The sequence below is a fragment of the Lissotriton helveticus genome, chromosome 6, assembly GCF_964261635.1.
Source record: "Lissotriton helveticus chromosome 6, aLisHel1.1, whole genome shotgun sequence".
In the NCBI taxonomy this organism is placed as follows: Eukaryota; Metazoa; Chordata; class Amphibia; order Caudata; family Salamandridae; genus Lissotriton; species Lissotriton helveticus.
The window spans coordinates 1,452,931,399-1,452,956,470 of record NC_136067.1 but is presented as its reverse complement, the minus strand read 5'-3'; the positions used below and the strand labels follow the sequence as shown (position 1 = coordinate 1,452,956,470).

Genomic DNA, 25,072 nt, shown 5'->3' with positions numbered 1-25,072 from the left:
ATAGCCTCTCTCATAGCTAAATCTCTTATTTTGCAGTCCTGGAAATCAGAGCCAGCAGCAACCCTACAGGCATGGAAGGTAAAATTATCACGGATTCAGGATAGGGAAAGAAAATACACATTGAGATCAGGGGCCCTTAAGAAGCACGATAAACACTGGAGTGTGTTTGAATCCTAGTTTGATTCTTTTTTTATACCTATTTTGAACAACTTCTTCTAATATTAGTCTGCTAGATCGCTATTATGACAGTACTATACACATTGCACTTCATGAGTAAGTCTTAAATTGCTGAAATCCGAATTTTTTTTTGTATTTAAATGAAGTTAGTGTAAGATGGGTCTGGATTCTGATTCACATTTTTTGTATTAACTTTATTAGTAATGTGTCATGCAAATGTTTTTGTACTTATGCAGACGCACTTTATTTCGTACTGTATAAATTCTGGTGCTAATTTGTTATGTAGTGTTTATTCTTTGATTATGAACTCTCAATAAAAAATAAAAAAAACATGCGACGTTTGTATGTGAATAAGACCACCCCGTTGGCCGAAACGCGTCATATGTCCGAATATTTGCACGCTGTATATGGCTGAATAAAGACGTTACTGCGGCTGGCAGTAGCAGGAAAAAGAAAGGAGTCCGTCTCTCTTTGCGGTGCCTGGATGCACCTTTGAGTGGTAATTGGATATATAGCTATATATATATATATATATATATATATATATATATATATAGATATATACATATATACACATATATACACGCTCCGGGATACCGCATATGGGCGGGGATTATTCATAGATTATGACAATTGATGAGTATCCCCTGGATGAGAAGTTAGGCTTATGCAGAGAGTGTGTTAAGACTTTATTTTATTTACTCTATCATGAATGATAGACACACTCAGCGATTGAATCCAGATCAATTGGGTAAGTATAAAAAAAGGTATACTTGTATTTTATATCTAGAACAGAGGAGAACTTGGTATAGGTAGGTAAAATATACTTGGAATGCAGGATTTCAAAATGAAATACAGGTATGATTGAATTTTGCAATAGTTTCAGGTTGGTAATGATTGAGAAAGCAGATTGCATTATACAATAATTACTTTTTTAATACTTATAAAGTTACTTTTGAATTACTTTTGGGTATTTGGGGTGGTATGTCTAGATACCACACCTACGATTCTGATAATACACTGTAAGTAAGACTTTTTAAACTTTGCCGTTTAGTTTCTCTTCCCTCCATATGAACAATAGATCAACACTGAGAACATTATTGGCCCAAAATCGCATAACATGGAAGAAAATATGTTAGTGGTTTCTCAGGTAAGTACACGACTTACGAGTGGGAGTTTTGGGGGTTAGGACCAAGGTTCTCTATGGTCTGGATGGTGTAAGAAAGTGGTTCGGTATACACCAAAGTAAGGTACAGTGTGCACAGAGTCCACAGTCCCCAGAGGTTAGGCAGAGGCTAAAGTTAGATATAACCTTACTCCCTAAAGTGGTAGCTTGGTCGAGCAGTAAGGCAGTATCAGAGGACAGTGTAAAGCATTTGTTGTACACACCCAGTCAGCAAATGGTCTCACACACTCAAGAACTGAACTCTAGGCCAATTGTTTTGTATCCAAATATATAGTTGTTTTATTTTAGAACCAACAAGGTGTCAAAATATACTGTCTCAGAATGAGTTACTTTAGTTAAATACTTTTCAAATAGGCAATCGACTTTTTGTTTACAATAGTTACAGTTGTTGCAATAGACAACACAATTTCAAACACAATGCAACTTTGAGCTCAATGGGAATTGCTAGATAAATGCAATTAATTACTTTACAGATTACTTTTCTAACCACAGGACTGGAACGTAGAGCCATTCCTGGGACATCTCCTGTAAACAGTTAAGTAAAAGAGTTTTGGTTACAGTAGTGATTTTTAAGGAATATTATTGTATTTTAAAAGTTGACACTTAGAAACTTTTTCACATAGAATCACCAATGTTATCCTATGGGAGGAAATTCACTTAGCAGGTAAGTAATGTTATCGTTACTTTTTCTTTATCAGTGTTGGATCCTGGATCCAGCACTGGTGTATCTCCTATAAACAACAGAAAGGATGTGTTTAAGTCATACAGGCGATTTTTAAGGAATATTTGTAGTTTTTGAGAATTGAAACTTCAAAACTTTTCTGGTGAAAACCAGACAATGGATTCCTATGGAAGGAAATTCAAGTTACTGGTAAGTAAGGTCAAAATTACCTTTCAGGGTCAGTGCTGGGCTAAAAGACGCAGAACTGGGTTCTCTCCTGATAACAGGTGAGTAAATCGGAATTCGTTGTTCAGATGATTTTAGATGAATATTTTAAAGTTTCAAAACTCCACACTAAAAAGAATTTCCAAGTGAAACCAATCAATGTTACCCCATGGAAGAAAAGTGAGTTATTGGCTTTTGGGTAAGTACTTGACTGGCAGAGTTAAGGTTGAGGGCATAGACTCAGGGGTCTCCCCGGGTCAGGTAGGTACAGTTGCTACACCCTCAGCGGCACAGGGGCAGCCGGGTACAGAGGTAGTTAGGCCCAATGTTATCCTATGAGAGGCAGGAGGCCTTCGGTTGGTGGCTGCTGGCAAGCAGGCCATGCGGCTGTGGGAGCTGGGGTCCTGGTCACATGCTCAGGGCAAATGGGGAAGTAGATTAGGACCAAGGTTGCACTGCCAGGGGCACTCGGGCGGCTGGGTGCAGGGTGCTTTTGAGCCGTCGGGAGCTCAATGTTATTCAATGGAAAACTTGGAAGATGAACAAAGGCTGCAGGCTCGGGGACGGAGATTCTTCAGGAGCGACCAACACTTCGAGAGGCAAGTTGGGATCTTGGAGGATAGGTAGGCACCCAGGAGTTGAGCACAGGGGGGCGTGGGGTGCCGGGGTGTCTTTTGACATCGGGAAATCTTACCCTCAGCTGGTCGCGGTTGGAGGGGTTCCTGGTTGTGATGCTCCAGGCGTCGTCTGGGTCGTCGAGGAGGGTCCATGTGCACTGGATTTCAGGTCACCATTGCCAGAGGGACATCCTCAGGGTCTTTGTCCACTCGGCACAGGCCGGGCTCAGCGGGTGCCGAGTGGGCTGGATTCGCGGTTCCTGGCTGACACTAGGGGTGTTGCTTTTTGAGCAGACCCACAGCTCATGGGAGTCCCAGTCTTTTAGTTGAGCAAGATGGCAGGTCCTCCGAGGTTTTCGAGGTTGCAGTGCGCAGGAGACACTGGGGTTTAGCAGGAGCAGGTTTAAAGATCAACTGGCCGGTAGGGCTGGGCCCAAGTCAGTTGGTGTCGTCCTCTTGTTAGCAGCTGCACGGCAGGTCGGGATCTGAGGAAGGAAGGCTCAGGGTGCCCATAAATACTAAATTTAGGGGCGTTACAGGTAGGGTAAGGGCAGGAACCCATGGGTCCCTGTCCTGGGGTGAATACACCCCCTATCCTGCCCCTCTCCGGTGGGAGGGGGCAGGAGCCTATCTCTGATTGGGCAGGGCTCCCCACCCTCAAGATGGCTGGAGCCCGGAGTTGTGCTTCACCTCGCCTCCCCCACCTGAGGGGTGGGGTTGGCAGAGGGTGGCACACCCCCTTTCCTCACTTAGGGTTTCCCACCTGTCTTGCTGTCAGAGTGGGGGTCAGAACCGGTGGGGGCCAGTTGCTGAGTACAGCAAGTGGCCTGGAGAAGCTCACAAAGGCATATGTCTTTGAAGCTTCCCCTGCCCATCCTGGGGAGGGGAACTAGCACCTCGCCCAGGATGTGCATTGTTGCAGGCCCAGGGGAGCAGAAGGCTCTCTACCCAGGGGTCCATAAAAATGTCTGCTGTGTGGCAGCCTAGGCAGCCTCTCAGACAAGACGTGGATTGTGGGTTGGGTTTCAGGGGGTGTTGGACTTGGCCCTTTTTTGACAGGTTCACCCCTAAACCTTTTGCCTGAAGCTCTGACATGATGGTACTGATTTTAGGCCTCTGCACACTTTTCCACTGTGGCCCAGTGTAAAGTGCGTGCGCTCTCTGAGTGCGTGTGGTGAGAGTGGCCTGCCCACCCATAGGAATGCATGGGGGATATGTGTGTCCATGGTAATTCCTGGTATGAGGTGAGTGCAGGGTCAATCAATCAATCAATCAATCAATCAATCAATCAGGTCATTTATAGAGCGCACTACTCACCCGTAGGGTCTCAAGGCGCTGGGGTGGGGGGGGGGGTGCCGTTACTGCTCGAACAGCCAGGTCTTCAGCTTCTTCCTGAAGGAGAGGTGGTCTTGGGTCAGGCGCAGGTCGGTCGGGAGTGAGTTCCAGGTCTTGGCGGCCAGGTGGGAGAAGGACCTTCCTCCTGTTGTCGCTCTTCGGATGCGGGGGACGGCGGCGAGGGCGTGGCTGGTTGATCTGAGGAGGCGCTTGGGGGTGTAGAAGTTGATCCGGTTGTTGAGGTAGCTCGGGCCTTGGTAGTGTAGGGCTTTGTGCGCGTGGGTGAGGAGACGGAAGGTGATTCTCTTGTTGACCGGGAGCCAATGCAGATCTCTCAGGTGTCCGGAGATGTGGCTGCGTCGGGGGATGTCGAGGATGAGTCTGGCCGAGGCGTTCTGGATCCGCTGGAGTCTCTTCTGGAGCTTGGCGGTGGTTCCGGCGTAGAGGGCGTTGCCGTAGTCCAGTCGGCTGGTGACGAGGGCCTGGGTGACCGTCTTCCTCGTCTCGGTGGGGATCCACCGGAAGATCTTACGTAGCATGCGCAAGATGTTGAAGCAAGACGAGGAGACGGCGTTTACTTGTCTGGTCATGGAGAGGGAGGAGTCCAGGATGAAGCCCAGGTTGCGTGCGTGGTCCATCGGTTTGGGTGCGGTGCCCAGGGCGGGGGGCCACCAGGAGTCGTCCCAGGCGGAGGGCGAGGAGCCCAGGATGAGGACCTCCGTCTTGTCCGAGTTCAGTTTCAAGCGGCTGGTCGTCATCCATTCGGCTACATCTCTCATCCCTTCGTGCAGGTTGGCTCTGGCGGTGGCGGGGTCGTTGGTCAGGGAGAGGATCAGCTGGGTGTCGTCGGCGTAGGAGATTATGTTGAGGTTGTGTTGGCGTGCGATGGCCGCGAGGGGGCTCATGTAGACGTTGAAGAGGGTGGGGCTCAGTGAGGATCCTTGAGGGACGCCGCAGATGACTTTGGTGGCCTCTGACTTGTACGGTGGTAGGCGGACTCTCTGTGTTCTTCCGTCGAGGAAGGAAGTGATCCATTCCAGTGCCTTGTCCTGGATTCCGATGTTGCCGAGGCGCTGTACTAGGGTGCGATGGCAGACAGTGTCGAAAGCCGCGGAGAGGTCCAGGAGGATGAGGGCCGCTGTTTCTCCGTTGTCCATCAGAGTTCGTATGTCATCGGTGGCAGCGATGAGGGCGGTCTCGGTGCTGTGGTTCGCTCGGAAGCCAGACTGTGAGGGGTCGAGGGATCCATTCATCTCGAGGAAGGCGGCCAGCTGTTTGTTGACGGTCTTCTCGATGACTTTGGCCGGGAACGGGAGGAGCGAGATGGGACGGTAGTTCTTGAGGTCGGTGGGGTCTGCTGTGGGTTTCTTGAGAAGAGCGCTGAGTTCGGCGTGCTTCCAGCTCTCAGGGAAGGTGGCGGTGTCGAAGGAGGTGTTGATGATGTCCCGCAGGTGGGGTGCGATGACAGCGTCGGCCTTGTTGAAGACGTGGTGAGGGCAGGGGTCAGTCGGAGATCCGGAGTGGATGGAGTTCATTGTGCGGATGGTGTCTTCGGTGCTGATCGGAGTCCAGGTGCGGAGGGTGGTGGTGGGTGGCGTTGATGCGGTTGTGGCTTGCGTTGGTTGGTTGCTGAAGCTGTTGTGTATGTCCGCGATCTTGTTGTGGAAGTAGGACGCGAGGGAGTTGCAGAGGTCTTGCGACGGGGTGATGTCATTGTTTCCGGCGTTGGGGTTGGAGAGCTCTTTCACGATGTTGAAGAGTTCCTTGCAGTTGTGTGCGTTGTTGTCCAGCCGGTCTTTGTATGTATTTTTCTTGGTGGCGCGGATCAGTTGGTGGTGTTTCCGGGTGGCGAGCTTGAGGGTGGTCATGTTGTCCGTAGTTGGTTCCCTTCTCCAGACTTTCTCGAGGGCTCGACAGTTCTTCTTGGAGCTCTTGAGTTCGTCGGTGAACCATGGTGTTTTTCTGCTGCAGGGTCTGTTGGGTGGGGTTCTCAGAGGGGCGAGTTCGTCCGTGCAGTTGTTGATCCACTTCGTGAGGTTGTCGGCGGCCTGGCTGGGGTTCGCTGAGCTGGCGGGGGGTGCTGGCTCAGGGAAGCGGTGAGCTGGTCGGCTGTGATCTTGTTCCAGCTTCTTCGGGCAACCTGTTGCTGGTGGTGGTGGATCGTCGTTCTTTTGAAGGTGAAGTGGACGCAGCTGTGGTCCGTCCAGTGGAGTCCTGTTGCGTGGCTGAAGGTGACGTCTTTGCTGGATGAGAAGACGGCGTCGAGTGTGTGTCCGGCGAGGTGGGTGGGGGTGGATACCAGCTGCTTGAGTCCGAGGTTGTCGAGGTTGTCGAGCAGGCTGATGGTGTTGCGGTCGCTGTTGTTCTCCAGGTGGAAGTTCAGGTCCCCCAGGAGGATGTAGTCGGCGGAGGGGAGGGCATGCGGGCTGACGAAGTCGGCGATGTCCTCGCTGAATCGTGTGCGTGGACCCGGGGGTCGGTAGATCAGGGTGCCTCTGAGGGTGGTCTTCGGGTTGGTGTGGATCTGGAAGTGCAGGTGTTCAGCGGTGGTTAGGGTGTCGTCGGTGTTGGTCGTGATGCGGATGGTGTCTCTGTGGATGAGTTCAAGTTTAGTATGTGCGAACCCGTGAGAATAAATGCTGCGCAATAGTGTGCGCAGATTTATTGTGGTTATTTTAGAAATGCAACTTTTAGAAGTTGGCATTTCTGTGAACTGTGTCTGCCTACATGATGTGAATTGCAAGTCTGGCTTGTGAGTGACAGGTGCTGGATGATGTGGATGGCTCCAGGAGCCAGGATGAGTCTGCCCAGTGGTGAATAGGAAGATCTGCATGTAGATGGGAGAATGAGGAGTTGCACCTGGGACTTGAATAGGGCTGTGCCATCCCTCCACAATGCTGGCTCCACCTCCTGTGGTGCGTCTGATGTCCCTGGCCTGCCCTGTGAAAAGAAGAGAGGAGCTGAGCAAAACAAAGAGCTCCAAAGCTCCCCCAGACCAGTTGTATCTGGTTTTTTCCTCAGCCCTGTGCTGTGTCACAAAGGATTTAGTGGTATAAATATAGGGGCTGTGACCCCATGTAAATGTTCTGCTTTTGGATCCTGACCCTGCGTGGCGTGTTGCTGCTGGGGCCCAGAGGTGACTGTCATGAGGGCTTGTCTCCCAGGGCCCTGCATTGCCCCTGGATACTTCAAGGACTCTTCTTTGGGACCTTTTTCTTTTTCTTGGATCTGTGAAAGACTTTGTGCTTTGGCCTCTAGCTTCCTGTGAGCGCTTTGCTAAGCGCTTTCCCCTGGCGCTGTGCTCTCTGCAGCTGAGGAAGAGCACTACGATCACCCTAGAGGGATCCCCCCTCCTTGTGAGCTTTGCGGATGCCCATCCCACTTATTTCCTTATTTAGGGGCAGGTGCCCACCCCGAATTTAGCTGCATTTATCGCAGGTGCCTACCCCACATTTTGCCACTTTGAGCTGGTGCCCATCCCGCTTTATACTTTTGATTAGGAGGGAGCCTACCCCTCATTGCTGCATTATTGCCTTTATTAATTTAAATGTGGGTGCCTACCTCGCGTTTCACCACCGTGGCCGATGAGGAGTCCCGGGTCCCAGGAGGGGGCCCGGGTGAAAAGAAGCAGAGACCGGAGCACAAGACGAGACCAGCGAGTCCCCAGAGCCCGGTGAGTGAGGGCTTCCTTCTTTGTTGTTGAGGCCCCCGAAGCACCCTGCGGGTGCTTGCTTGTGCCAGGGGGCGTTGAGATGTCCCATTGCAGAGGGGCTCCCTCAGGGCATATGTTCTTTAAAGGGCCAGAGGGGCCCGGGAGCATTGTCAAGTGCCCCCAGTGTGGGGCTGCTTTTCACAGCGGCGCCGCAGTTGCGGCCGCTGCAACGTCTGGGGATCATGTTTATTTCAAGAGCCAGCGTGCTCCAACACTTGAGGCCCCCATAATTTAGGGGCCCCTGAGGACCACAGTGCTTGGGGCATTATTTGTTTACAGAGCCCCGTGTAGCTCCGTTTGGCAACATTATTCTTAGAGCCTAAGTGGCTCCAACGAAGGGGGCACATTTGTTTAAAGGGCCATTGAGGGCCCATGTCTCATTTCTACATTTCCAGCTGCCAAGCAAGTAGTGGGCAGCTGCACCGTTTAGGTTATTCCTTTCTTTAGGGGACATGATGAAGTTAGGGGTGAGACGCACTTCTTTACCCCACCACCCCTTGTCTTCACAGCTGCACAACACTTAGTGCCAGCTGCAACGTTTAGGCCTGTGCAGATTGCGCACCCCTGACTCATGCTACATAGGCAGGGCGACCTGCCTTTTGGACAGAGGGCATTTGAGCCCCTTAGAGATGGCCAGTTGGCCAGGGGGACTATTAGGTTTGTAGGGCACCAGGCCCTATTGTGATTTATGTGGTGCTAGGAAATGTAATTTACATAGTATGTTTTATGCACCCTGATTTATGCTCTAGATGTGATGTTATGATTATGAGGTTTTACCTACTGTGTTATGTTTTGGTTTATTCCCTACTGTGGTTTAGGTTTGATTTATTCCCTACTGCGGTTTATGTTAATAAGTTATTTCCTAATGCAAGTTCTGTTTAGGAGATTATGGTCAGCTATGTTTAGGTTTATGAGGTTGGTGCAGAATATATGTCTCGCCTGATGTGATACTGAGCGTGATATGATTTATGTTACAGAATGATGCTGAGTATAGTGTTTGCCAGTAATTACTGGTTGTGGTCTACATTTATGAGATGTTCTTACTTTACTATTTTTACCAAATGATGATTCTGACAGTGGACCACGTGGCCCTGTCATGTGTAAATAATCCCCTGTAAACATTGCCCAGTGCCAGTTGGCACAGTGTATATTGTGTGATTACCATCTAATGTGTTTTATGATAATACAAAGGCTATTTTTAAATTTAACCTTGTGGAGAGTTCCTTTTGTGGTGTGCCAAGTATGTTGTTGCTATGTGTGTTGCGCAAATGCTTTACACATCGCCACCGGGATACGCCTGACTGCTCGTGCCAAGCTACCAAGGGGGTGCACAGGGGTTATCTTTGGCGTGTAACTCCCTTTCCCTGACTAGAGTGGTGGTCTCTACCTGGCTTTGGCGGAAGACTTAGCCAACCAGAGATCCCCATTTCTAACAGGGGGCATCTCTAAGATGCCCTCTGTAGTGCATTTTACATTAAATCCCACACTGGCATCAGGGTGGTTTTAATGTGCTGAGAAGTTTGATATCAAACTTGTCAGTCTTCAGTGTAGCCATTACGGTGCTGGGGAGTTCGTAATGACAACCTCCCAGCACCATATACTCTTAATGGCATCACTGCACTTACAGTGCCCAGGAATGGCCCTGGGTACTGTAGGGGCACAGGGCTCATGCACCTGTGCCCACACCACTGGCATATGGCACCCAGCTAGAGGGGTGACTGATGTATGCCAGAGCAGTGGGTTTGTGGGCATGGCACACAGGGATGTGTGCCATGTCGACTCTTTGTTTAGTTCTGTACCAGGACACTCAGCCTGCAAGGCCAGTGTGTGTGTGTCAGTGTGCAGGGCCCCTAAGGGTGGCACAATAAGTGCTGCAGCCCTTAGGGGTCTTCTCTGATCACAATGCCCTGGGTACCTAGGGTACCATTTACCAGGGGCTGCCGTGGCCAGAGATGACAATTGGGTTTTAGTTTCAACACAGTTTTAGGGAAGGAACACAAGCCCTGGGCACCTGATTGGCAGGAGCCCTGGGCACACTCAGTCAAAGCACACCAGCAATTCATCAACAAGTGGGGCATACCATGGAAGAAAGATGGCACTTTCACACAGTTGGGCACTCGAGTTGCACCACCTGTGGCACTGGGGCCTTCGGTTAGTAACTGCTGACAAGCAGGCCACTGGGGTGTGGGAGCAAAACTCCTGGGGTTAAGGTCAGCCCTGGAGGGGTCAACAACCAGCACAGTAGCTGCACCTCCAGAGGCACTGGGGCAGCACGGTACCAAAAAGAAGTTGTGGACCCGGTGCTTTTCAATGGAGACCTTTGGTTCGGAGAAGTTGATGCAGGCTGAGGCAAGGAGGCTTCCTGAAGGACAGCACCAACTGGAGAGGTAGGTTGGGATCTTGGGGGGATGCCTCGACACCGTTGGTTGGACCACCCAAGGCCGTGGGGCGATGGGGGTCTTTTAGTGTCAGGTTTTTCTTACCAGCTTTGGTCACTGTTGGGGGGACTCTTCAAGGTTGAGACTGCATGCTTCGTCTTGAAGCCTGAGGGAGGCCAGAGATCACCAGATCCCAGGTCAGGATCGTTGGGGAGATCTCGTCATGGTGTTGGGCCAATCAAACTCATGCCGTGGGCATAGGGTGCAGAGTGGTACAGAATCGCAGAGGCACCTGAATCCGGGTTCTGGTTGCAGAATCTTGGTTGAGTAAATCCAGTGCATCCAGGGGACAGAGCCTGTAGGGCAGGTCCTCCGGGCTCTGGGGTGGGGGTTTGGCTGCTGGACACGCTGGTTATTCTTTGCTGCAGGCAGGTCTGAGTCAGGACAGGGTGGTAAGTCTGGGGCCAAAGCAGTAGGTGTCCTCTTCTTCCTGTGTCAGCACAGCTCTTTGGTCCTTCTTCTTTCTTCCTCTAATCTGTGGAGGCAAGGTTCAGGGTTGACCCTAAATACTAGATTTAGGGGCGTTTAAAGGGGTGTGTAGGTCAGGACCAATGAGTCCCTTCCCGGAGGTGGGTACAGCCCCTATTATGCCATCCTCCAGTGGGCTACTTGAGCCTCTTCCTGATTGGTTTGGTCCCCTCATCTTCATGATGGAGGGGACTGAGATGTGGGCTCACCTCGGCTCCCCTACCTGAGGGGTGGGGTTGGCAAATGTGGGCACACCTCTCCTCCTAGCTTGGTTTTACCGCTGATTCTCCCTTCCAAAAATGGGGGCAGAATTGGTGGGAGCCAGATGCTGGGGGCAGCAAATGGCAGGGATAGCTCACAAACGCGGCATATGCAAGTCGAAGTTGTCCCAAAGTGAATGTAGTTCTTCATAACCTGAGAAACAAAGCTTAGCAGTGGTGTGGGTTTGTGAACATTTCCATGTATCCTTATATGGGAAGTTCTTCACGCTTGTGACAGATCATCAAGCATTGTTTACTATCTTTGGCAATCCAAAGGTAAAAATGCCTCCTCACAGTGAAAGTTGGAGTCTGAAATTGCAAGAATACAACTACACCATAGTGCATTGTACGGGAAAAGATCTGAACCCTGCCGACTACTTCTCACTAGTGCCTCTACAGTGCCCCAAATAACAGAAGAAGGTGCCAGTACTGATAAACATAACTTAGGACTGTGATTAATCCTCCACAAACAGAAGATCAAATTCCAGAAAGGGATTGCTTATTAATCGCAATTTTATTTATGGAAAATCAACAATATTTTATAAAATTCATTTTTACATTTAAGGAGAAAACAATAGGAAAAATCAAGATGAGAACGGACACAAAAGAATACAGTGACTTAAAACGATCCACCATTCAAAACTACAATCATATCACATTCACCACACATTCGACACATGCAAACTTGGCTCAAACATACCATATGTTCATTATCTACAAGGGAAAAGAATAAAACTGGAACTGCCTTAGTTAAACAAAACGTTCAGAGTAATTGGTTGAAAAATAGTACAAAACCAAGAGATTATACAATTTCAAACAATGATTGCAAATAAATGTAAATCGGTAATGCACAACAGATGGCAAAAAGTCTGTAGATGGACGTGACTCTTAAATACAGGGGCAGACCAGTAAGAAGATAGGCCTACGCGTTTCGAATCCCCTTTAATTCTTCGGAGATTCTCATCAGGGCCTCAGGCAACTGAGTAAAGAAAGAAAAAACATATATTTTTCTTAAAGACAAATAGTGACATGTGAGAGAGACATAAGTGCAAAAAAGGGAGTTCACGTTTCTAATTAACACTAGCTAGAGCATATACTACAGGGAGAATAGCCCTTATCAGAGTCTCTACACTTAGTGAAGTCCCAGCGCGAAGAAACCTGGTCCTCGGAGCTGCCTGATTGAAACGGGCTGAAGTGTTAATATCGAACCGCTTCATACAGGTGATGCCAATTCCTCAGTTGTTATTAAGTTCTTTCCCCGTTTACTCAGTTGCCTGAGGCCCTGATGAGAATCTCCGAAGAATTAAAGGGGATTCGAAACGCGTAGGCCTATCTTCTTACTGGTCTGCCCCTGTATTTAAGAGTCACGTCCATCTACAGACTTTTTGCCATCTGTTGTGCATTACCGATTTACATTTATTTGCAATCATTGTTTGAAATTGTATAATCTCTTGGTTTTGTACTATTTTTCAACCAATTACTCTGAACGTTTTGTTTAACTAAGGCAGTTCCAGTTTTATTCTTTTCCCTTGTAGATAATGAACATATGGTATGTTTGAGCCAAGTTTGCATGTGTCGAATGTGTGGTGAATGTGATATGATAGTAGTTTTGAATGGTGGATCGTTTTAAGTCACTGTATTCTTTTGTGTCCGTTCTCATCTTGATTTTTCCTATTGTTTTCTCCTTAAATGTAAAAATGAATTTGATAAAATATTGTTGATTTTCCATAAATAAAATTGCGATTAATAACCAATCCCTTTCTGGAATTTGATCTTCTGTTTGTGGAGGATTAATCACAGTCCTAAGTTATGTTTATCAGTACTGGCACCTTCTTCTGTTATTTGTGATATAGGCTCAGCCTTGCTGATTAGAGCCAGCCCCATTTTGTTCTCACTTCTAGATAGCGGACGGCTGTCCGCGAGGTATTTTTTGTGACTCCATTCATTTTGGATATTGTGTGTATTGAATACCACTATCTCTTCTTTTTAAGATCTAAGGCTGATCTATGTGAGGGCTTCTAGATCCTCCTTGATTCTTTTTGATGGTCTATCATCTTTGTCTTCTAGTCTTGTAAACTTTTTTAGTTATTCCTCCCTCTGTCTCTTGTCTCACTAAATTATTTTTTGCACACTCCTCCCCTGGAATGGCAGAGAAGGACACGTTTGCATATAGCGAAGATCACATCAGGACTCTCCTTAGTGACCCCCCAGTTTTCTCTTCAGTCTCCCTAAGTGTGTCTGCCAATTCGCAGAACGAATCTGAAAGACTTTTGCGCCTCAAAAAAAAGCAGATTAGGACCGATTTGCACGGCCACTTCCTTCTACAACATCTGAGAGAAGGGACTATTCCGAGTGGCCTCCAAATAAAAAATATCCCCGTAATCTTTACGGAGGATCCTATTTTCAAGAAAGGCTTTTCCTTTATTGAAACAAAATGTAGTAGGGACCTTATGGTCCTTACTATTGAAACAGCTGCTAGACTCTCCAAACTTGAATTGGAAGAAATAGCTAAGCTAGAAGCAGAAATTAGCACTAACCCTACAATATCGGATGCTAAATTACTCTTGGATAAAGTAGAAAAGGAAATCCAAGAGTTTAAGGATTACACCGTTTCACAAAAAACCTACCAATTCGAGAAGGACAAGAAGAATTTCTCACTGGATAATATATATCCCTATCTGCAGCCTGACTTTTACACCAAACAGGAATCTAGAAGATACCTATCAGACAACCAGGGTAGATCCAGAAAACAGTTTATTTCTTTTGGTGAGACCTCTTCGTCCTCAGGTAACGATAGTGACACCAGTGGTAATACCAATCAGCCAAATAAAAATAGAAACTGGAACCCCAATCAACAAAATCGAGGTCAGGGCCAGAATTCTTTTTTAGGCAGAGGCCAAACGAGACCCAGAGCCCGAGTGAGATACACGACACCATGGGAAATGAAGACCCGGCAACAGCACTACAAGAACTGAAAATATCCCCCATTTAAAACCTCTCTCAGAAAACATTAACTAAAGCTGAGGAGGGTATTCTGTCCAAGGGACTATCTTTTATCCCATCGAAAAGAACGGACTTTGTGCGTATGAAAACAGAATTCATAGAATTCTGTAGAAAACTAAGACTCACAATGTTTTTTCTGGAAAATCCTATACCACGCGCTACTGAGGTTACAGGCTTACGTAATAAATCTACATTCTGCCCCTCTGGCAACACTGTTCCCAAAGAACTAATAATCTTTGAAAAGAGTGTACTCTCTGCCATCTCAAACATGGAAAAAGAAAAAAAGTTTGTTAAATACAACACCACGAGAGAAGAAATGTCAGCCTTAGCAGCCCTAAAAAGCGATCCAACGATTGTAATAAAACAAGCCGATAAAGGCGGCTCCATAGTATTATGGGATACTGTAGAATATACCAACGAGATAAAAAGGCAGCTTGATGATCCCGTTTGCTAGCGCAAAATTGATAAAGATCCTACCACTGAGTTAAAAAACCAACTCTTTAAGATTATTCAGGAAGGCTTCGACCAAGGCTTTGTTGGCAAAAAAGAATGTTAGTACCTACAAATTAAACACCCTAAGGTACCCTTATTTTATGTACTACCAAAAGTACATAAGAATCAGAGTAAACCCCCAGGGAGACCCATCGTGGCAGGATGTGGTTCTCTTCTGGAACCTATTGCGAAGTACGTGGACTGTTTCCTCAAACAGTTTATGATTCAAGTTGTATCATACCTGCAGGATACAACGGATTTCATAAACAAGCTGGAAACTGTAACCTTCCGTGAAGGGATAGATTTGCTTGTCACTCTTGACGTGACATCACTATATACGCAAATCCCCCAGGATGAGGCAGTGGCAGTCCTCTCCTTCTTTTTAGATTCACGTCCCAGACCTATGCAAGTCCCGACGAAATTCTTAGTAGACTTGGCCTCATTCGCCTTGAAGAAAAATTATTTTTGTTTCAACAAAGAATTTTTCTACCAAATAAAGGGGGTGGCGATGGGGTGTACTTTTGCCCCTGAGTTGGCAGTGTTGTTTATGTCGATGTACGAGGACACGTACATACATAACAACAACCCGTATGGAGCTTACATCTGTAAATGGTATCGTTTTATCGACGACGTTTTTATGGTATGGACTGGAGGAATCGACAACCTGATCCAGTTCCACCAATGGCTCAATAACAGAACACCTGACATCCAATTCAGCCTTTCCCACTCTGAAACTAAAATCCCTTTTTTAGATGTGGAAGTGTTCCCAAGGGCTGGCAAGTTGGCTACGACCTTGTTCATTAAATCCACAGATCGCAATAAGGCGTTACTGTTCCAAAGCAATCATCCGAGAAACCTGAAGGAAAACCTGAGTTTTTGCGCGTGCGCAGAAACTGCACATATGATGATGACTTCTCGAATCATGCAAATAAACTCGTCTCCAAACTCTGTGACAGGGGGTACCCCAAAAAATTGGTGAAGGATTGCATGAAACGAGCTAGGTGGACCCCACGCGAAACACTACTGGAACGTAAAAAGAAATCAGAACAGAAGCGCCAGGTCTGTGTGACCACCTTCTGCCCGAATGCTAATCAGCTGAAACGTGTCATTGGTCAAAACTGGCACCTGGTGCAAAATCTAGACGAAAGCTTGAAAGATCCACCGCTGTTCGCATTTAAACGTGAGAATAGTGTCGCAAACCATGTGATAAGAGCCTCCATGCCAACGCAAAATCAACCCTCTCTCCGCCAAATGATGGGTCTGGCACCCGTGCTAGGTCATCATAAATGCGGGACCTGCCTCTGCTGTGAAACCACCATACAGGGCTCCGTTTTTCAACATAAGGGCATATCTTGGAAGCATGAGGTATTTAGTAACTGCAAATCAAAATTTGTAGTCTATGGCATCAAATGCCCATGCGATTGCCTATACATCGGAAAAACGGAGCAAGAAGTGCGACAACGCATATCTCAACACAAATCGAGGCTGAAGAGAAATGTCGAAAATGCTCCGCTAGTAAATCATTGGAACAGAATGCAACATGGACTCAATGATTTTAAATGGACGGTCATCTCCAGGATAGAAAAGAACTCCCGAGGAGGCGATATGAGCCTCCTATTATCCAAAAGGGAAGCAATGTTAATTGTTAAATTTGACACAGCAGTGTCCGGTTTAAATGAACTCTCAGAAATCTTCAAGCTATGAACTCCTGTCTGTAATCTCTTGGCCACCTTGTATATAGCCTCATTCAATCTCCATCACCAGAGATCCCCGTTATTATAAATTATACATATATCATCTTATCTTTTTAGTTCTGAATGCATGCATGCATTGGACTTTTCATTATTTGCATGCCCCGTTGAGCGTTGTTGTTGAAGCTCGTAGATGTCCACTTAATCGACCACCTACTGATGACGCAGCGCGTATTCAACTATAAAACGTGAAGTCCCCCGTGGCAGGGTAACGCGCATGCACGAGTGACCAGTGCTCATCGCGACGCCGACCGGTTAGATTGCTCCGAAGAAGAATTCTTATACCCGGTAAGAGCAAGTTTTGATCCTCGTCGTGTCCCTCTGTCTTTTGGCTAAGTTGGATAGAGCTTTTTGTATGACCGTTCCTTCAAGCCGTCCTTAATTTAACCTTTTTCGTTTCGTATTTCTGTTTACACAGCACACGCGATTCGTGCCTGCTTGTGCTGACGCTGCCACCACTCTCGGAGCTGCCTGATTGAAACGGGCTGAAGTGTTAATATCGAACCGCTTCATACAGGTGATGCCAATTCCTTCAGTTGTTATTAAGTTCTTTCCCCACTAAATGCATTTCCTTGCTTTAAACAGGACCCTGAGCCTGCATTTTTATATAAAAAAGACACGCCGACATGTAAAGTCTCCGGCCCCCGTGGTCCTTCCGGCTGTGGCCCAATACACCCCAGATTCCATCTGTGGACCCTTCTTCTTGCCGTTCGGGCACGTTGATCATTTAAGAACGGTAAGATACCCCCACAGGGCTTAAAAAGCTTCATTTTTCAATCTCAGCTGCCTACTGACTCATTAGACGCTGATATTTATTTACAGATTTGTTTCCTTCCAACATTCCCCCATTTCCGACCACCACAAGCTTCCGTTGGAGCAACCTCGGTGGTAAGTTCCCTCCCCTACTGGATAACTTTTGATGTAGCCAACCATCTTGATTGAAGTACAGGGTTCAGAGTGCCATTCTGAGACCAACTGCTTCCCGCCATTCCATCTTTGAGTTCCCTGGACCAGGTTTCTTCGCGCTGGGGATTCACTAAGTGTAGAGACTCTGATAAGGGCTATTCTCCCTGTAGTATATGCTCTAGCTAGTGTTAATTAGAAACGTGAACTCCCTTTTTTGCACTTATGTCTCTCTCACATGTCACTATTTGTCTTTAAGAAAAATATATGTTTTTTCTTTCTCTACTCAGTTGCCTGAGGCCCTGATGAGAATCTCCGAAGAATTAAAGGGGATTCGAAACGCGTAGGCCTATCTTCTTACTGGTCTGCCCCTGTATTTAAGAGTCACGTCCATCTACAGACGTTTTGCCATCTGTTGTGCATTACCGATTTACATTTATTTGCAATCATTGTTTGAAATTGTATAATCTCTTGGTTTTGTACTATTTTTCAACCAATTACTCTGAACGTTTTGTTTAACTAAGGCAGTTCCAGTTTTATTCTTTTCCCTTGTAGATAATGAACATATGGTATGTTTGAGCCAAGTTTGCATGTGTCGAATGTGTGGTGAATGTGATATGATTGTAGTTTTGAATGGTGGATCGTTTTAAGTCACTGTATTCTTTTGTGTCCGTTCTCATCTTGATTTTTCCTATTGTTTTCTCCTTAAATGTAAAAATGAATTTTATAAAATATTGTTGATTTTCCATGAATAAAATTGCGATTAATAAGCAATCCCTTTCTGGAATTTGATCTTCTGTTTGTGGAGGATTAATCACAGTCCTAAGTTATGTTTATCAGTACTGGCACCTTCTTCTGTTATTTGTGATATAGGCTCAGCCTTGCTGATTAGAGCCAGCCCCATTTTGTTCTCACTTCTACAGTGCCCCGGCACCCATTCGAAGTCGGCTGAAGCCTAAATAAATTTCATTGTGTCAACAGATATTTGAAGTGGACTATGAAGGACATCATGGAATTGTTGCAACTAAATTAGCTCTTCGAAACAGTCTGGTTTTCACATCTCGACAAGAGAGTTGGTAGAGAATGTAAGGCCTGTCATCCAAAACCACTCAACACATTAAACATGTCAGAGTTGCCAACTCATGCATGGGAAAGGTCCTCTTGACAACAGACATCACCTGATGGCATCATAGATGAATACTCCGGCTTTCCATTGATATGGAATTTCTCAACTATCACTCAATAAAGAGTCATAGAGGGATTAGACAGCATCTTTGCGATATAGGGTGTTCCGGCGATCTTAAAATCTGACAATGGCCCACCTTTCAACAGTCAAGAATTCAGAAACTTTCTCAGTCATCTTAATGTAAAGCATTAGAAGAGCACACCTCTTTGGCACAGGCCAATGGCCTTGTCGAACGTTTCAGGAGTGCTCTCAATAAACCTATCCAGTGAGCTGTACTACAAAAACTCGACCTTAAACCTGCCTTAAATTTGACTCTTCAAGCTTACCATAGGACCTCCTTACTTGACCACAGTTAAAATCCTTGCAACCTTAATGTTCAGGAGAGCCAAGACAACCAAGTTACCTCAATGGACCAACAGAGGATCAAATACTGAGGAAGCGACCTGCATGAAAGGCTTGGACTGTAAGAGGAAAATTAAGGCCTATGCTGACAAGCGTTGACATACAACAGGTGTTGTGTTCATTAGAGGAGATCAAGAGCTTGTTCGCCAGAATATGAACTGAAAGTCTGATGCTCCTATCAATGCTGAACCATTTCATGTTGTCACCAGCAAAGGACACATGGTGAATGCTCAATGTCCTGGAAAGTCCATTACACGAGATTCCTTGCATTTTCAACATGAAGCTCATAGTTCATCAGGCATGATGTCAATGTAGAGACTGGGTCTGAAAAGACACTTGAAGACCCACCAACCGCTGCTGTTTCTACATCTCCAATGCCAGTCATGGACATTTCTACTGCCTGTCACCAGTTTCCAAAGACACGGTTAGGATGTGTGATCAAAGCGCCATGAAGGCTCATTGAAGAGCTATGATTGTTTATGTAGCTGTAAAAAAACTTAATTTTATTTAACAGAGGTGAGGATGTAGTATTGTATGAGTTTATAGTGATGGAACCCTTGTGGCACCTGATGGACTCCGTACAACAGTAACAAAAGTATTAGAGTGTAGTGAAGTGAATGTAGATTTAGGATGTTGGGTTCGCAGTCACACACAGAAGAACAAAGACGTGTTATACTAAGCACCATGTTTGACATAGTCATTGGCAGGTACCCAGGCTGGGGAGGACGCTACATGTGGTAGTAACTGTTGACTGTTAAAAGTAGTTGAAGAAAGTCGCTGATCATTTAAAGCGCACATGATGCAACCGAACATCCTATAGAGCAACATTCGCCTTGAAAAAGTTCACAGGTATATGTTTCAGACAAGGTAAGGTAAAGGTTATGAGTGCTGGTTTCTCAATGGTTATATACCTGCTCTAAGGTCTGGTAAACTGTAAAGAGTTTGAAGGTTCGATGAATATAGTGAAATATGTGTTTTCATTTCAATTGATGGCCAATTTTATTTTATTGGTAACACGTTTGACAATAAAAATTTTTTTAAGTGTATCGTGCATCAAATGTAACAACTTTTGTCTTTCTCTCTTCCCCCCCTCGTATTCTGTAATGATGTAGGTGTCGGTGTACACCCACATAACGCATCTCATAGACCTACAGTTTTGTCTGAATGTTATTGTTATGTTTTGATCCAGCTTAGTAAAGACTCCCTCATGTATTCAAGGTTAAGTTTCTAGACTATTGAAAGATTAAAGTTTTAAGTTCTAGTGGCTCAATGGTCATCTATCCAGCCATTTGCAAAGAATGCAATGGTCAATGAACATACAGGAATATTTGTTTCATGTTTATTGATGGACATATATAATTTATTGGCAATATCCCTAAAAATAAAATGCCCTAAAGGTAAAAGACTGTTTTATTTCTCTTTCCCCTCTCTCGGTCCTGTTCTGTAAATTTGCAAATGATGTAGCTGTCAGTGTCCACTCACCAGATGGCCATAAATTATACCCAAAAACAATTCAATAAAAGGATTTTTGTTGATTGGCACTCAAGAACATGGTGCCTTATTTTAATTACAAAGACATTCATTCTGGACACAAGAACTTCGGTTTCTATTATTAGAGCTCAAGTGAAACTACATAGCAAGACTTTCTTAAGGCTTCTATTACCAATATCTATATTGCCAATCTTTAATCAAATTGTCACGAAAACGCAGTTTTTTCATTTCCCCCAAGTAAAACAAAGTTTAACTGGCAAACAATTAAAAGGTTGGAATATTCACTTAGTATCTCTTCATGACATTTTCACCTGTAGCAAACGTACACCATTCAGTTACTTGGAGAGGCCGTCCTGGAGGGAGGCAAGCTTGCTTGATTCATTCACCCTGTACAATTAGGGGCAGGCGGTTATTCCCAACCTCTTCGAAAGTGCATCTCAAAATGTGATTCATATTGTTTAAATGCTGTCAAGTTGTACTGAAATGTGTATTTTTTTTATTTCTCTGGTGCCAATGTCTATAACGTATATTTAGAAGATAATGTAACCATGAAAAATAATGCAAGCTGTAATACACAGGTTATAAACACCAGAAACTTGGAGGCTTCACCGTGACATGCAGAATAAAACAAATACATTATTTCTGGCTAGTTTGTAATAAAAGTCTTACAAAAAATAGGGTTTCTATTAAACATTTCTATTTAAACGCACGGAAGGGAAAACAAAAAAATATAAACACTATACAAATAGTTAGCAATGTGTTTGTTCGTTAAGCATTTTTGATTTGAAAAAATATGCTTTACGTACCTCCTGATGGCTGCCGTGTTTTGCGGGGGGACCGTGGTTGCCTCTGGTATGGGTCATTTGAGCCATATAATTCAATTGTGCCAAGGTTCAGGAGGACGGTCTTCTGTATGTAGTCAACCATTGCAATCCCATTACAATTGCCAAAAACCACTCTAAAGGCAGAGAAAAATAAAATGCTTGTACATCTCAACTTGCCCATATGGCACCTTTAATTCAACAGTTGCAATTTTAATGTTAAATGAATAACTGATTATAGTAAAATACACACATGAACAGAATAAAACACCACCTATAAAGTAGAATTAATATCCCAACATGCAGAAACAGAATTACTGAAAATGAAATGATATGAGATACAGAATCATAACGAGGAACACTTGACCATGCTGTTGACACCACAAATAGACATTATTCACCAGTTGCAGTCACTGCTTTTGATACGTCACTCAATTCTCATATGAGAATAGGGCCAAATGAAGGGCCAAGAGGGGCCAAGAGAGAAAATGAGCAAAGTATACAAATACTGCAGTCACTGAAGGTGTGTCTCTTCCATGTGCCCTTATTTGTACCACTTATTTAGCCTGTGTTCTTAAGCTTAAACTCTTTTGCAAAATCCAACCAACACAAAGCCACTTATTTAGCCTGGGTGTCTAAGCTTAAGATCATTTGCAAAATTCCACCAACAGAAAGATATTTTAATGCGAAGGCATGGTAGGATTAGAAGGGCAACTGTTTGGAATAGACGTCAGGGACCAGAGCTCGACTCGTTCATGCCCTCACACTGCACAGCCACTTTTGGAGATTGACCAATCATGAGAAGTGTGAGTGGAGTTCCAATGTTTGTCTTGGAATATGCTCCATTCCTGCACTGTTGATGTTCTCATTTAATGTCTTCTTTTTTACTCCATTGAGCAAGGTCGAATGCTTTTTTTCTTCATTTAGTTTATTGCATGGTGGTAAGACAACCTATGAGGTTTACAAACAAGAAAAGGTGCTGTTGGATCCGAAAGGTTGTCTGAACTTTATCAGGGTGGATTGGTGGGTCCCTGCTTCCCTTGCTCTTGCCATCTATTAATTTGTGAGTGTGATCCCGATTTGTTCCCTTGTGCTCTTCCTTGTGTTTACTATCAATACAAAAAGATCTAGTCCTTTGATTATAACGAGTGATGGCTCTTATTAGGTTTAACCTATAAAAGCCCACCTACTGCTTCAAATGGTGAGGAGGAAAAGGAGAACATTAAGGCTAAACATGATCAGACTTACAAGAAACTTCGAGGCAACCTTAGGCACAAAGGATCTACTCTCAAAGTAACAATATTCTTAGAAAATGTGCTCAAGTTTAAAGGAGAGGAAAACATCTGCAGCTCACTATCCTCATAGCAGACATGACAGCCAGAAAATAAAAAACATCTTCTAAGAATGTCAGCAAACAAAAAAAATGCTAAAAAGGTGGGCCCAATAAACATATCAGTCCAACATTGGTAATGTAAATGGAGTTTGAGGAAACTTCTTCATTAAAGAATCAGCAAATAAGGTGTAAATGAAAGACCTTGATCCAGCAAATTAAAGCAGGCAGATATTGCAGATAAATGACCTATCAATACTATAACCATTTGTACTAAGGAAATAAAACATCCTAAGGACATGCACAATGAATGCTGCTAAAGAATCAACAGACCTAGAATGAATACCAATTTGCAAATATAGGACACATGCCGAATAAGCTGCCCCAGTGAAAGGATGTTGAGTGGCAAATAAAATGTCTTTCATGTTTTCAGTAAACAGACAAAGCTAACCTTTCAAGTTCCAGCCTCTCGAACTCAAGAGTCTTCAAGTTGGGGTTATATCACTTGCCCTTCTACTGAAGCACAAAGCCATCCCTCAACAGACGCCGAAAAGATGGCACCCCACTCAGATTGAGAAATGGTGGACATCATGGCCTTCCGATTAGGTCTTGCGCAGTTAAACAAACGTTAGGCTTGTAAAAGTGATTCAAGCGCAGACCATACAGAATAAGAGGACATGGAGAAAGGGAATAAAGAAGATTTGTTGTCCAGGGCAACATCAGATTAACTCCTAATGACCTCATGAGATGATATAACAAGTTGCATGTTCTGTTCTGGCTTGTAGCAAACATATCTATTCACAGTGGGCATCAATGATGATACTGCAGTCATGCTGTTCAGCAGAATCAGCACATGTAGTGCATCTGTATAAAGAATGCTGTCAGAGCCACCTTGATAACCCTCAGCTCCAGGACACCTATTTGAAATCTTGATTGTGTCTAGAAATCAATGACAATTTATCGACAAACTGCCCGATGAGCTACCTAACGAAGAAGGGAAAAGTGATTACTTTTATCTTATGAGGGAGCAAATTGAAGAGAAAATATACTGAAGTGTTGGACTGAACATTCAAAATCAAAGACTAAAGCACCTGAGCAGACATTTAAAGGATCTCCTTCAGACTACCAGAATACTGACTGGATGATCTCTTCAGTCACTATTGTAATGGTCACATCCATAGAAACATCAAAATGATCACAAATATGTATGATTCCATCCGTCCTAACAGACATAAAATGACCTGGCTGGCTGCCAGGGAGCATGGGCAATATCCAACATGATCTAAGATGCAAGAACCAACCTGCTATGAGAGGCAAATGGCTTGAGAAGGTTAATATCCAAAATTGCACAGACAAACTGGATGCACTGACGAGACAAGATGCATTTTGTTTACACTGAGATAAAAATACAGGGTAAATGTACGACTGTGTGGGAAAAGCTGTTGTGGAGAGACTGTTTCTAAGGAAAACTCAACAACCAATTTTGTGGCCAAGGATATAGAAAATGGCATTTAAGATAAAGATAAGCCACAACCACAGCCATTACTTTCAGAAAAAAACACATATGTCAAAGCCGCACATCAAGAAGGCACATTTAATTACGAATGCATATTCTCCATAGTGAACCGCGATATTTAACCTGAGGTGCCACAATCAGGATGTGAAAATATGCATGCTGGAGATCCCGAAACTCGAGCCAACAATGATTCTGAAGACACTGCAGAACCTGTTGCAAAGCCCCTGCCTGAGGATCTTGTCAAGGTCTGTGACAAACTTCAGACAAAGACATAGATCTTCTGAGACTACTGGCTGTCCCCAACTCTCTGGAGGTCTTGTCCACTCAAATACTTCAAAAGGGAAAGAATAGGAAAGGGAGAGATAATAGACAGGTGCACTTGTTGTCAAAACCCCAGGTGCTGTATTATCTTCTTGGGGATTAGCCCCCTTACTCGTTCTTAGGTGGTGTACGGCACAAAGTCTAAATGGTTAAGAGAAAGAGTTAGATGTCAGTGAGAAGGTGCTATTTAAGTATGTTTGATAGAGTGAGACCTTAAACCCAATGAAGCACCTAAACTTATCCGAATTCCAGGCAGACAATGCAATCATAAGAAAAGGCGTGGATCTGATAATACCGCTGCTGCTCCCCTGAATTCCCAGACATTGGAGACCAAGGAGGTAATCTAGGTTAGGACCACATGAGCAAACCAGAATAAGGTAAATGCAAAAAAGGTAAGGGGCACAGGATAAGGTAGACTAACTAAATGAAACAGAGAGCCAATAGAACTATACAATCCTTGTCAAGCAAATAGACTTGTGCATAGTGCTGTTAAATAGGTGTTTCTACTACTAACCTAGAAGTGTACTGCAGTCTGGAACTTCCCACATGGCAGTTTTTAGTGTTTTATTGTTCTTAGTCTCCACTGCACAGTCTTTCAAGGGTTCTATTCTCTTCCCTGTCGGAGACTGGTGATTAAGAAATAAACACGAGGGGCAATACACATAGGACCTGATATAGAGTTTAGCAGATGGGATAATGTTAGACCTGGTATCCTTGACATGGGTTTCGCCTAACTTTTTGCCTTCAGACCTCCCAGTCTTTCTGATTTCATTTTTG

General features: G+C 44.9%; 1 protein-coding gene across 17 annotated transcripts in view; it reads right to left on the bottom strand.

The window, feature by feature from the left end:
• STXBP5 (syntaxin binding protein 5) overlaps positions 1 to 25,072 on the bottom strand; it is a 1,512,194-nt gene that overhangs the window by 465,717 nt on the left and 1,021,405 nt on the right. For all 17 annotated transcript variants that reach the window (XM_078649248.1, XM_078649254.1, XM_078649249.1 and 14 more), the window contains one exon: positions 21,114 to 21,265. In XM_078649248.1, the coding sequence (XP_078505374.1) occupies positions 21,114 to 21,265 (152 nt within the window). The remainder of the gene's footprint in view (positions 1 to 21,113; positions 21,266 to 25,072) is intronic.